General features: G+C 41.5%; 1 protein-coding gene across 1 annotated transcript in view; it reads left to right on the forward strand.

Moving 5' to 3' along the window:
* Positions 1-1,914: 1,914 nt before the first annotated feature.
* The window catches only part of CDHR4 (cadherin related family member 4), a 58,941-nt gene continuing 46,564 nt past the window's right edge, over positions 1,915-14,291 (forward strand). The window contains exons 1-2 of the mRNA XM_063427458.1: positions 1,915-2,000; positions 7,145-7,286. Of these exons, the coding sequence (XP_063283528.1) occupies positions 7,211-7,286 (76 nt within the window). The 5' untranslated portion in view covers positions 1,915-2,000; positions 7,145-7,210. The remainder of the gene's footprint in view (positions 2,001-7,144; positions 7,287-14,291) is intronic.

Here is a 14,291-nt window from a genome sequence, read left to right on the forward strand (position 1 = left end):
TATGTTAGTGTTTATTCATAACTAATGTAAAGTTTTTTTTTATTAACAATTACAATAGGGTATGTAATTAATTCATAACTTTGCATGCGGCCCTCTGATAAATCTTGTTTTTTTTAGATTACCTAAGGATGGATAGCCCTGAAATAGTCATAGTAAAATAGTTCATCAAGTTCATCAAATATTTTTCTGTCCTTGGCATGTTAATCCTTAATTAGTTATTGTAAATAAAGAATCATTAAAAAGACAGATGCCTATACTAAACTCTGGTTCATTCATTAAACATTGACTCTTTTTAGAAATCGAAATGCTGCCTGTCCTCATTATTTAATAATTAAAATGTAAATTCACATTCTATTAGCCCAAAAAGTGATTTTAAACTTTTTGGGCAGGGAGCCAACTCATCTGAAAAGCATGGCATTAACACAGAGACCTATTCTTTAATTGTTATATAATATATAATTAAATTAATTCTGCAAAACTCCTTCATTAGACTCTTGGTGTCAAAGGATTCTCTGTTACACCAATGAAAAGGTGTAATCTATATATTGTGGGCTGGGTTGATTAGAACCAAACCAATATCATGTTCATGTTTTAACCAATGTAAACCAAATAAAATGCCATAAAGATCCAATTTTTGTTAGTGAGAGCATGGATGGTGGTGTGGCTACTTCTGCAAGTTACCAGGCAAGAGTCTGCAACCCAGAACCCAGTCCCTATCTGCCCTTATGGGCCAATTAGAAATTGCTACGTAATTATTTGATCAAAATTGGAGATTATCTTTGTAAATGCCGTCTGTAGCTAGAAATTGTTTTAGCTTGTTTGATAAATAGAAATAATCTTTCTGATGGTTGAATTTTCTATAAATATATTTAACCGTTATTAAAATAAATCCCTGATATACACCCATATAAAATGTGCTGTACTGGGTAAGATGGGTAACAGGACCATTAAAGACTTTTGTTATCTTCAGATGGGGCAGCGGTTAGCTAAGGATGGGCAGGAGTTTATGGGGTGCAGTACACATAGGTGCCTTACCTTTAAAGGCAGATTAGTACAACTGTGGGTTTTCGATACAGTTGCCCACCCAACAAACATTTTTATGTGTGTAGCATGTTAAACGAATATATATCACTTTTTTAATTGTACGGCCTGTCAACGTTTTAAAATAATTTTACTATGTGAATATATTTGCTCAGGTATTCATTTTAGTACAACGTATGTTGATTAATACATTACCATTAGTGATAAATGCAAAAAAAAAAATGAAAACCAACAAGTAGAATATGTTTTGTTGTTTTCCACATGCCTTTTCAAAATTTCCCATCATGCTCAGGTAGTTTAAAAAAAATATGGTTCAGATATTTGCAGTGCTAGGCTAGTAAACTTTTAGTTTTGTTGCTCAGTAAATACCTTGCGGTGCCAGGCCACCGGATGGCAATCTCATGCCAGGAATAAACAGAGTAGGAGCACAAAAGATTAGTATGCCCCAGGCACTCCAAACCTGTGGGCTAACTGGTTTTGCTTTAATCTCTTTGTGACGGAAACACAGATCAAAAGGTTAATGTTTGCAGTCTGTTAAATGCCAATTTTTTACTTTAACTTAATATGTTTTGCAAATAAATTAATAATATGGCTGTATTAAAAAAAAAAAAAAAAACATATTAAATAAGCAAAGGGTTAACAACAGTTAACTATAACAGTTTTTATTTTATACATTTGCATTAGAGCTTCCTGCTTATAATACATAGCAGCGTCAACCTGAATGGTTAATCCAGTCCTGGGTAAAGACTTCAGGTTTGTTTAGTGATTGCGGTTGCTTTGTTATTGTCCCATCTTAGCCTTTATTATAAAATGATTCACTGAGTTCTTAACTGCTTCTCTGTTTAGTCTGATAGTTCCCTCGACAACTTAGTGACACAAGGGAAAGGTGTGCTCATGAACTCAAGGTACTACCGTGTTGTTGGTAACCAGCAACAGAGAGCAGTCAGCCTCTTACACAGGTAGGCACTGATGTTTCAGATTTTTTAAGTAATTTATTTGAATTCAGTTGATATAATGATTTTAAGAAATGGTCAGACAGCCAAGAAACCCAGGGGTATTCAGTAACACCAGGAATAGACCAGAGAATTGGTAATTATAGGCTAAAATTTACCTTGATTTAATATTTTTGGATAAACTTTTAAAATATTTTTTTTCTAAATATTTAAATATCCAAAATATATCATGTATAAAAAAATTATGTCAGAAAATATAAAAAAAATTTTTTAAAAAAGAGAATATTGTTCTAATATTATCTAATTTAATTTTTTTTTATAAAAAAAATATTTAATAATTTAAGAAATTGTATCCAAAAATATTAAATCGAGGCCATAGCCGAGCTGGAAAAATATCTGAGTTGGAACATTTTTCCAATTACCCTTTTTTGGCCTAACATTTGCAATTTTCTCCGATTTTCCACAATTAGCGTTCTCATCTTAGATCATCTTTGTAGAATTATTAGTTTTAATGCTTTACTTTAGTTTTAACATTAAGCACCAGGTGTTGTATGTGTTTAAGCAGTGTATCTTGTTTGTCAGTTATTTATTGCTTTATAAAATGGTAAAGTGCTGCACATTGGCTTATCTCACTCTAAAGACACACAGAAATGTGTTTTAAATTGATATCTTATGCAAGTGATATAGTGTCTTCAATATTTTGATTTAATATTTTGACTTTTTTCACAATTATGATTTTAGGTGGTTAAAGTACAAAAAAGAAAAATAAGGAATGTTCATAATTGCAACTTTTTTAAATACAGCTATATTTTGCCTTGAAAGGGCTGCGTCAAATGGGGGTAGATAGTCCAGTAAAATATTGCTAGGGTACCAGTAGATGGTCTGGGATACTTGATAGAGTTTCTTTGTGGAGGTGGGTGCGTCTGGTGTTGACCGTTCCGTATATGCAAGTACAAGAGGGGTAGAGGCGACCAATGGTATAGCATGTAAAGTTCAGGGTGCAATAAGTAACAAAAGTAGAGAACTCACATTCAGGAGAGCTATGGCCAGCTCTGGTGTGGATTGCGTACAGCGGTATAATCCCCGCTTATGGGATATGTAGGGAGGGGGTCTCTGTCAGCAGCGTCTGGTAGTCCAAAACTCGGAAAAGAAAGTAGAAAGCAACAATAGTGCTCTCAATTATACCGCTGTATGCTATCCACACCAGAGATGGCCATAGCTCCCTCAAATGTGAGTTCTTTATCTTTCTCTACCTATTGCACATTGAACCACATCAAAATTGAGAGCACTATTGTTGCTTTCTACTTTCTTTTTTGAGTTTTGGACTACCAGACGGTGCTGACGGAGACCCCCACCCTGCATATCCCATAAGCGGGGATTATACCGCTATACGCAATCCACACCAGAGCTGGCCATAGCTCTCCTGAATGTGAGTTCTCTACTTTTGTTACTTATTGCACCCTGAACTTTACATACTATACCATTGGTCGCCTCTACCTCTCTTGTATTTGCATATACGGAACGGTGAACACCAGACGCACCCACCTCCACAAAGAAACTCTATCAAGTATCTCAAACCATCTACTGGTACCCTAGCAATATTTTACTGGACTATCTACCCCCATTTGGCACAGCCCTTTCATATCTTTCTCTCCATCTGTATTTATCCACTGAAGGACTTGAGGGGTTTTCCTTCATTTGGGTTGCTGCCTACCCCGACTAATTTTGTGATTACTAGCGCTGAATTCTTTTGTGTTTATCTATATTTTGCCTTGTGACTGGTTTAAGGTCCAGTCACCATAACCACTCCAGCTTGCCCTGGCACCCCTTGCCATTATGAGGAGTCAAAAAGTTTTTAAACAGTTTGACTTTTTATATATAGTTTTATAAAAACTAGGCAGGACCCTACATCTCTTCTGGAGAATGTGATATCAACCCTGAAATAAAAAAAACCCAGACATAGGGAGACTAAAAGTGCAGTATGTTTATGTGAGTGGTATGAAGCAACAATCAGCAATGTAAAAAGAATGCTCACCTTATTCCGAGCCTTGGAAATTACCTGGCTTTGATATGTGTAGACCTTAGTGTCTGTATAGGTGACACTACCTTCAGTAAGCAATCTTGGATCGCTGAGCCTTATGAGAGATCGCCCAGACTAGATGCCTTCAGAATTTACAAATTAAAAGATATTAACAATAACAATGAAATAAAACAATATGCAGGAGCAATAAAAGTCTGAATGGATCCGCTCCTGTGCCAAGACGCGTTTCACTAAAGTGCTTCTTTAATTGGACTGATTCTTCAATCGGACACTTCTTATATTGTCTACTAAGGTCTATATACGTCAGAGCCAGGTATTTTCCAAGGCTATGAACAAGGTGAGCATTTCTTTTATCTGGCTGTTTGTCGCTTCATACCACTCACAGAGGCACACTGTGTTTTTTATTTGAGGATTGATATCCCCATTCTCCAGTAGAGAGGTGGGGTGCTGCCTAGAAAAGCACAACTATATAGGATTTGAGCCCATCATTAGTAGGCACAGTAACAAGTGATTGGGCTGCCTGATAATTATCTGAATTCACTACTCATCATTAAGTGCTGAACTACTGTATGTTTATGTTTATTTTCTTTTTTCACATATATTCTGAGACTTACTCGTTTCTGTTAAATACAATATATATAGGGCAGGCATTGTCAGCGCTCCACTATGTGCATTTTGGATGTTTCACCAAAATAGGTTTGTAATTCTTTTGGTTAGTTTTGGTGTAGGAAAAGGAGGATAACCTACACGAGTATTTTTGAGCTGCTGTTTCACAATTTTTTTATAGGCGCTTGGTTTGCACACTTATTGTTTTTCCCATTTGGGATCACTTTTGTATTATTGAGTTTGACTTCTTGAATGGAGTCCTTTAGGAACCACTCTTCACCTCCCCCTCCATCTCTCCAGATCCAGAAGTTTCTTCTGAGGATCACCTGATGCCCTTAGCCAATGATATGGCTGAGAAAGGATAATGAAAAGAAGAGACATTCTGTTGTGGGTGAAGAATACCTTTTGGTTGTTTACATCTAGATTTTGTTAAAAATGTTCTGGTCATTGTATTTTGGGTGGTTGCACTCGTTACGCTGTTTATTCAATAACTAATTTGGAACTCTAGATATAACTTTGCAGATAAAACAACTAGAAAATTGCCGAAGGATATAACTGTAAGATTTTTTAATCAGTGTTGGTGGAATTAGATTGCAAAGTCCATAACTATAAATCAATAGAAATACATTGAAAATATACATTATTTAAGTCTGGTTGTCAAAATAATACTTGAGAGTTATGTTATTTGAAATCCCCTTCTCATATAACAAAGGGAATTCTATAATATACCTGTGTAACAACTTCACAGGTGAAGTACAGCTGATGAGTAAGTGGGAAAGGTAACTTGTCTAAATTAGCAGACAGAGGCACAGTCAGGTTACAAGTTCGGTATCCAAGGAGTGGAGAGATCAGCAGCAATGGAGTAACAAGCAGGGGTCTGGTTCACGGTTAATCCACAGAAGGGAACTCATACATCAACTTTGTATGACAATGACACAAAATATCTAAGCGATACAAAATTGCTCCGGTGTCCCTTTTAACACAGCTGTAAGCAACATCATTGTGTGGAGGCAGAGTTCCTTTGGCAATCACGGTCGGACACATTAGAGATTTCCAGGGAATTGGAGTTTCAGTACATTCTGAGACCCACTTTTTTATACCTTTAGATGTTGAATTGTTTTCTTGTTTTAATAAAATACTTTGTAAAATGTATTGCACAGCAGTATGCCCCATGCTTTACCCTTGCAATCCTTGGCCACTAGAGGAAGGGGTAAGGCACACTAATGTATGCAGGAGATGTTTCTGTGGACTGGATGAGAATTATGTGAAACACCATCTGCCATTTCCTGAAGTCAGTTTACCATAATCCTAACTAGCCCCTAATCCAAGCAGTGCATGCTCAAATTTGTTGTCCATAAAGATTGGTTATCTGATCTCTTAGAAACCAAGCTACAAATGGCTACAAAAAGTAGGCTTATGCGGTGGGTAGGGAAATTTAGGTTTAATGAGAGGGTTAAAACAGTTTTAGGATTAAAAGGATTACTTTAGCCTAACATCAAATGTAATTCTTACTCTAACCTTAAAGTAACACTGCAAAGCAATCTATAGTGGTAATGGGGATTGGGGTGTTCCTTTTTAGCAGCTCTCATGAGTATTTTATCAAGAAATAATCTTGATGAATTACACATGCTGACTTTCCTTTGACATTTCTAGCATTATCTAAATATGTTATAAGACGTCCAGAATCCATCATTAGCCATAGTTGTGGGAAAATACATCTCACACATTGCATAAAAAATTCTATTTTTCTACTTTTGCTCATGTGAGAGAGTACAGCAGTGACAAAGGCTTCTGGTAGATGAAACACCAGGAACTAAAAATGGACCCTGTTTTGGAGATGGCAATGTCAACAAGAGAAAGCTTCTGGTAACTTCTCACTTCTCTGCTCACTTGTCCCCTAGGACACTATACATCAAGCAAGCATGACAATTTCATGGATCTTTGTAAAACTTGACAATACCATGAAAATAACAGAGACAACTAAGCTATAGTGTCATATATTATGAGCCTCCATCTTTAAAGCCAGCCCCCAAGTCTAACACTAATTGGAACCATTACCTTGATCCTAAATTTGCTGTAGTGCAACTAACTTTAGAACTTCAGTACTGTATAATCTAACCAAGCAGCCTCTACAGCCGGTAAGTTGGTGGGTTACCAAAACGTCAGCAAACAGAATCACATTTAGCAGAACACTGGACAGACAAGGTTTGTCAAGGTTTCATATATCCTGATAACTTTCAACATCAGTGTCGAGCGGCAGACTACCCCAGAGAGAGAATGGGTGGGATACTTGAAAGGGAGTACTTTGGAAGTGTTTTAACATGGCTCTGTGCCTTCAGTTTGCTGATGTGCAACCATTGTGCCACAAACCCAGGATGGCTGGCAAGAAAAAACAAACTGGAGCTGTTGCAGAACCTCTGGCTATTGGAAACTGCTAGGCATTACTATGTATCTTTTGATCTCTACACAGACACTCACAACATTTGTTTTTTCTTCTTTGTAGTAACTGCAAACTCTGTGAGGAAAGACACATTGTCACTTACTGGCCTGAGTGACGGAAGCACCAGCCATGGGGTTCCACCCCTCAGAGTCTCTTTTGAAGCTGTGTATAGCACTCCTGTGCATCATGCAGGCTAACGGACAAGGTAAGACCTACATACAGCATCTGACAGACAGGATCCTATAGGATAAGAATACCATATACACATTTTGTGTTATATCTCGATACACATTACTTCTTCATGTTGGTGGGCAGCACATGAACAGTGTTGTCCTACACTATGTAGAATGCTGCAGGAATCCCATTGACAGATACTTGATTTCTGACTGGAAATATTTCACCTATGCACAGGGCCAGTTAAGTAGCACATTGGGCCTGGTGCTGACAATTATGATGGGACTAATTACAGAATTTTATCGACAGAAACCACTAACACAGTCCTACCTCCCAAGCGTCATGTATCTGGTGGAGGTGGTACTGGAGGGATGCTCACAGGATGCTGCTATAAGAAAACACATACTTTATGCAAATCTCTAGCTTTCATCTCGCTAGCAAATCTATAATCACCAACAACAGCGTCCGGTGAAGCAGCATGTTGGTGGAAGAAGTAAAAGGGTGGGTCACTGATATGAATCACTCAAAGGGGAAAACATGCCAGGAAGAATTGAAAGGTCAGCCTGGCGTGAATGCATGTCAGGCTGTCCACCAATAATGCAGTATGGCCAACTAAGGGCATACTATGCAGACAGTGCCCTGAGTTTGGTGCAAATGCGTCTAATGCTGCGCGTGATCTACATTTTCAGGGGACTGCCCCTAGCACTCACTGGTGCACTCCTTTCATGACCTTCTTACTAGCATGCAGAAGTCCCAGGTATGCAGCCTGGGACAGAAAAAGATGGATGTAGTCAGGGCCGGCCCAAGGCATTGTGCTGCCTGGATCAAAGGGTGAAATGCTTCCCCCCCCCCACCCCCCCATCCCCAACAAAACCACACAAAGCAAAAAACGCCCACATCCATTATGTTATGCAGTGTGTGTAGTGAATGCGTTGTGTGTCTGTATAGTGGATGCAGCTTGTGTGTATTTTGTAATGGATGCAGTGTGTGGAAAGCAGATGCAGAGCGTGTGTGTGTGTGTGTGTATAGTGGATGCAGTGTGTGTGTATAGTGGATGCAATGTGTGTGTGTGTGTGTGTGTGTGTGTGTAGTGGATGCAATGTGTGTGTGTATCTGGATGCAGTGTATGTGTGTATAGTGGATGCAATGTGTGTGTGTATAGTGGATGCAGTCTGGGTGTATAGTGGATGCAGTCTGTGTGTTTGTGTCTAGTGGATGCAGGAGGGAGGGGTGACACAGTGAGGGAGGGGGTGACAGGTGGCAGAGTGACTGAGAGGGTGACAGAGTGGGTGACAGGTGGCAGAGTGACTGAGGGAGGGAGGTATGACAAGTGACAGAGTGACGGAGGGAATGGGTGGCAGAGTGAGGGAGGGAGAGACAGGTGGCAGAGTGACGGAGGGAGGGAGTGAAACAGGTGACAGAGTGGGTGACAGGTGGCAGAGTGACTGAGGGAGGGAAGGGGTGGCAGAGTGATGGAGGGGGTGGCAGAGTGAGGGAGGGGGTGACAGGTGGTAGAGTGACACATTAAGGGAGGGGTGACACAGTAAGGGAGGGGCTGGCAGACTGACTGAGGGAGGGAGGGGGTGACACAGTAAGGGAAGAGGTGGCAGAGTGGTAACTCGCAGCAACGCTCTGATTGGCCAGAGATCGCGAGATACAGCACAGTCTGCAGCTCACACCCGGCAGAGCTGCAGACTGTGCTGGTTCTCTGCCTCTCAGGGCAGACTGGAAGGGCCCCACACCCGGCGGCATTCCGGGCAAGCCGTCCGGCCCCCTTCTGGTGTCGGGTCCTCGGTGAGGGACCGAGGACCTGACACAGTCTGCCTGCCCTATGGCGAGTTAGGCGGCCGCCTAATTAGAGAGCCGATGGCCCGCCACTGACAGCGGCGGCAAAATTCTGCCCCTGTCAGAGTGCCTGCTGGAGCTGTAGCTCCACCTCAGGCTATGGACGGGCCGGCCCTGGATGTAGTGAATGTAAGAGAAAGGGGACATGCCACAGTGTTAGAACAAGAGCATCTGCACAGTGTGCAAAGTCAGCTTTAACTTAAAGTTCTGTATTCTGTATTCTGTAATTCAAATCTGTATTCCTAAGACTATAGTGCCCTCAGGTCCGTACCTCTCTTAGGGCCTGCCCCCTCCCCCATCGCACATGAAGGGTTAAATATAAAAAACATACCTGATTCCAGTGCCTATATATTGGGGGGCCTAATGCACATGCACAGTAAGCGCCTCGAGTGCATTAGGCCCTCCCCATAGGAAAGTATTACTCACTGTGCAACTCACTGGCATCCTCTAACCCTGGTACAGGAATAAAATTCATTTAATTTGTTTGCAATGTTATTTATTAACCCCTTAACGCCGTTACGACGTACCATGCCGTCCCGCATTAAATGGGCTTTAAAGCCGTTGCGGCAGCATGGTACGTCGTAACGGCTTTTAGCCCCAGGAGCAGAGGTGTACTCACCTCCGCCGCGATCCTCTCCGGCAAATGAGGCCCCCGGGGGCCATGTGATCGCTCTCAAAGAGCGATCACATGGCCCCCTATAGCTGGCTATGGATCTGCCAGCAGGGGGACTGTTTGAAATATCAGACAATCCCCCTGCTGGTGGGAAAGTAAAAATAAATAAATAAAACATGTGTAAAAATGAATTAAATATATTTATATATATATATATAATATATATATATATACATATTATATATATATGTAACGTCATACAAAGTGTATTTTAATATTAATATAAGTATATATATTAATATTAAAATACACTTGGAATGACGTTACATATATATAATATGTATATATATTATATATATAATGTACATATATATATATTATTTGTGTTAAGGGCTCATGATAGTACAGAAGATACAAACACTGATAAGTGTAGGATGGTATTAAAAGAGCAAGTCAGTTGTGGTGTGCCGGAACCGACGATGAGGTAGGCCTGTAAATAAAGAGGGCCCACCAAGAAGAAATGTAAAGAGAAAAGGAGTTAATAATGAGGAGTGGGTGGGAGGGTGATGCAGCGCTGACCTCGAACGATATGGAGCCAGGTAAGGGGTGTCCCTTAAGTAGGGAAGAGGTGTGTCATACGCCCCTCCCACAATTACAGGCCAAAAGGCCTTAATACTTGTGTTAAGGGCTCATGATAGTACAGAAGATACAAACACTGATAAGTGTAGGATGGTATTAAAAGAGCAAGTCAGTTGTGGTGTGCCGGAACCGACGATGAGGTAGGCCTGTAAATAAAGAGGGCAAAAGTAGAAAATCAAATTTATTACATACCAGCAATATACATACTTTAACCAGACATGTCTTGAAAGGCATTTCTTACTTCTTGTACCGGGTTAGGTATGTATCTAGAGTAAGCCGATGATTTCCAGCACCCTAGTGACTTGATAACATGAACTGGAATGTTTGCACTGGATGCTGTGGAGGCCGCTCCTATGCGGAAGGAGTGGCCCGAATAGTTAGCTGATTTGAGGCCCAGCTGTGTAAGTAAAGACCTGACGTGTGTCATAAAGGTGGTGGTAGTGAGTACCGAACCTTGTAGACTGAAAGTGGTTGAGATGGTGGTTCATTGTTATGCTGGGTATACGAGTCCAGTAGTTTGACGGGGCTCCACCTGTTGTGAGTAGGATAGTACTTAACCTCTACTGAAAGTGCATGTTGACTGGTTTTGGAGTGAGGCAGAGTCAAGATATAATAGTCCATGTGTTTTGTTAAGTGTGAATGAAGTAGGATGTGAGTGGACTGTGTTGTGCTGATGGCGGTAAATTCTCTTGGTCTCAAGAAACCATAAACAAGGCTACGTATATGGCGGTTTTAACGATGAGGTTTGTGTTGTTGGCAAAGGGTTTAAATCTAGTGAATTGTATAAGTCTTTAAAAATATGGAAATCTATGGGTAGCCTCTGGGCCGTACATGGGGGTTCGGATCTCTGAATACCCCTAAGGATGTTCTTAATTGGTAGGAGGACACTTGATTTGTCTGGTTGTAAAGTTAGCATGTGATGTTGGATGCCTGTCAGATATGGTTTGATTGTGTTGTATGATAGTTTGAGTTTGAGGTGGCAAAAAGAAGCAAAGCCCAACCAGAATGTCACGATGAAAGGTTGTAAGATGTTGTGTTCAGAAAGGAATCTTTAAATCAAATGAAAGCTCTATCGTAAGTTTCCCGGGTATTAGTAGACAGTGCTAATTGGGACAATGTTCTGCTATGTTGCATAATAGCATCTAGTCCATTACTAGATGGTGGAATAGTGGGGTGTTCGTGGCTGTGAGTGCGGCTGACGGGAGTATTTGACGAAAAGCCTGGAAATTAAAGCGAGACAAATTGTCAGCAGCAGTGTTACATACACCTGGAACATGAATACAAAACAAGAGAAAATTATGACATGCAGCCAGCCAAGTGAGTTTCCTCAAGAATCTCATAATAGTCAGTGATTTGGATCGGCCTTGTTTATAATGTGACAAGTTACTTGGTTGTCTGAGTAGCAACGTACAGACGAACCTGCCCATAAATGCACCCATTCCACGGCAACCGTCACGATGGGATATATCTCAAACAGAGCTGAGGTAGTGGAAAAACCCTCCAGGTCCTGAACTTCTGAAGGCCAGCTGCCCCAAAGCCATTCGTTCCTGAAAAATTGCTGCAAAGCCTGTGGTAGACGCCGCGTCTGACCAAATGGTAGGTGAGGAGTCAGACAATTTTGGAAGGAACATGCTTTTACCATTCAAGGTGGTTAAAAATTTTCTCCACATAATTACGCCTGCCGTGGCTTGGGTATCCAGGGGTGACCTGTGTCCATCATGTCTAAAAGTGGGAAACATGTAAAGGAGTTGTGAGATGAAAGCCCGGCCTTGAGGTATGATGCGAATGGCAAAATTCAGTGACCCAAGCAGAGACTGTAATTCTTGCGGTTGCAAGTACCGAGTTGTATGTAGAGATTATGTTGATCAGAATGTTTTCTACCTTGGGCGTGGCAGGCTAGCTTGCATGGTGGCTGAGTCTAGTATGATACCCAGGAATGTGATGAAGGTATCTGGTCCTTCAGTCTTGGTGGAGGAGACTGGGACACCCACATGTTCGAATAGACTGATGGTTTCTTTTAGACTACTGGGAGGGGAAATATTCTCCTCGACCAGTAAGAAATCATCCAGATAATGTATAACTGTAGGGCATCTGGCTATATTTAGTGAAACCAGCATAGGGTTTCGGCGAATACGTTGAAAATGGCCGGACTACTTTGGAACCTAAATGTTAAACGTGAGCAAAATAGTAGTTCCCTGCCCACTTGATACCATGCAGGTGACACAGTGTAGGGTGGATAGGCAGTAACTTGAAAGCATTGTGATATCAGTCTTACTGAGCCATGCTCCGGCCCCTGCCTGCATGATAGCCGTAATGGCGTGATCTATGGTGGAATATTGCAGTGAAAATTCCTCAGAGGGTATGAGGGAGTTCAGACTAGGAGTGGCAGAGGTGTTGATAGATCAATGATAAGTCTGTTTGTGAGAAGATTTCCCTGTGACAATACCGATGGGGTTTGTCCGCCATGTGGTGAACGGAGGGGACTGGAAGGGCCCCCATAGGAAGTCCTCTGCCACTTCCTGGCTATGAGTGTCTCCACCGCTGTAGGGTTTGTTGTGCGGATTGTAAATTAGGACATTCCAGGATTCCGGAAGGCATGTGTATGAGGCCTGTGTGAATCCTTCTGATAGACCCGAGATAATGAATTCCACCAAATATCTAGATGGATGATGTGGCAGTAATGTCGTAAGTACAGAAATGTTTATTGATGTTAAGTATAGTTTTGGGATACATTTTATTTGGACACAGATTTAGCATGTGCCCTGAAACAGATGGCTGGAGAAAGTGATTGCATCTCAACCAGTGCTGGAGGGGTCGCAGCGGCCGACCCAGCCATGGTAAGGGGTGTAGTGACCGATTCCCCAGGGGTGATACTGGCAGGCTAACTAGGCCTGAAAGGCGAAAAATTAATCTTGTTTTGTGACAGGTGAGGCCCTGCTAGTTCCCAAGTGGCTATGAGAGGCTCTGTCTATGAGTTGGCGCGAGGGGTTATTGAGGCCACCCGTCGTAGTGGCAGGAATCGTAGGCCTCTCGGTGATAGTAAAAGAAAACAGGGGGAGGGAGTGACAGGTGAGGCCCTCTCTATAATATTGCGAGGCGGCTAACTCACGTGTGGCCCGATGGCGTTTGCCTCCGAAACGTTGAGGCGGGGTGTTGGCCTCGCGGACCACTAAACGATAGGCAGAAATGCCAAGAAGGGAGGTACCTATTTGGGCCTATACCCCTAACTTGCCAGTACTCTATGGCCTAGAAGAATGAAACGTATGTGAACTACAACGTGAGCAGGCTTACGTACCTGGTAGTATGTATGAAGTTTTGAGATTCGACAGGTATGAGAATGGATCCTGTGAGACCTGTGTAATCTGTATAGGCTGGGATTAGGGCTTCTAGCAGTATGTGTGGGAGGTGTAAAATCTATGAGTATGATAGTGACATGACTGCCCATGCCTGGTGACAAGCGTTACGCTGAGTCCGATACCTGGCAGCAGGGGATTGGCCGTGTAATGTGTATATATGGAAGGTGATCAGATGATATGCATGTCACTAAACTGATCTGGGAATGCAAGGGACTTTTTAATGTGAAGTGACAATATGCAGAATCATAAATGTTGCTGTAAAGTGACGTATGAATGTATGAACCAGAACGTGTGATTCAAAAACCGAAAGTCTTGTGAGACGTATATGCCGTGTTCTTGAATACTCGTGTTACGTCGTCTGAGTGTGTCAAGAAAAGGCCTGAGTTTGTAAATGCCATGTGAAATTATGTGAAATGACAATCTATGCAGAAAATGTTGTAACGTGACGTATGAGTGGTTGAACCAATGCGTGTGATTCAACCCGAAACCCTCTGTGGAAGGTAGGACCGTGTTCTTATATACTCGTGGTATATCGTATGAGTATGATAAGAAATGGCCTGAATAGTTAGTGCCATGTAATCGT

The sequence above is a fragment of the Pelobates fuscus genome, chromosome 7, assembly GCF_036172605.1.
Source record: "Pelobates fuscus isolate aPelFus1 chromosome 7, aPelFus1.pri, whole genome shotgun sequence".
In the NCBI taxonomy this organism is placed as follows: Eukaryota; Metazoa; Chordata; class Amphibia; order Anura; family Pelobatidae; genus Pelobates; species Pelobates fuscus.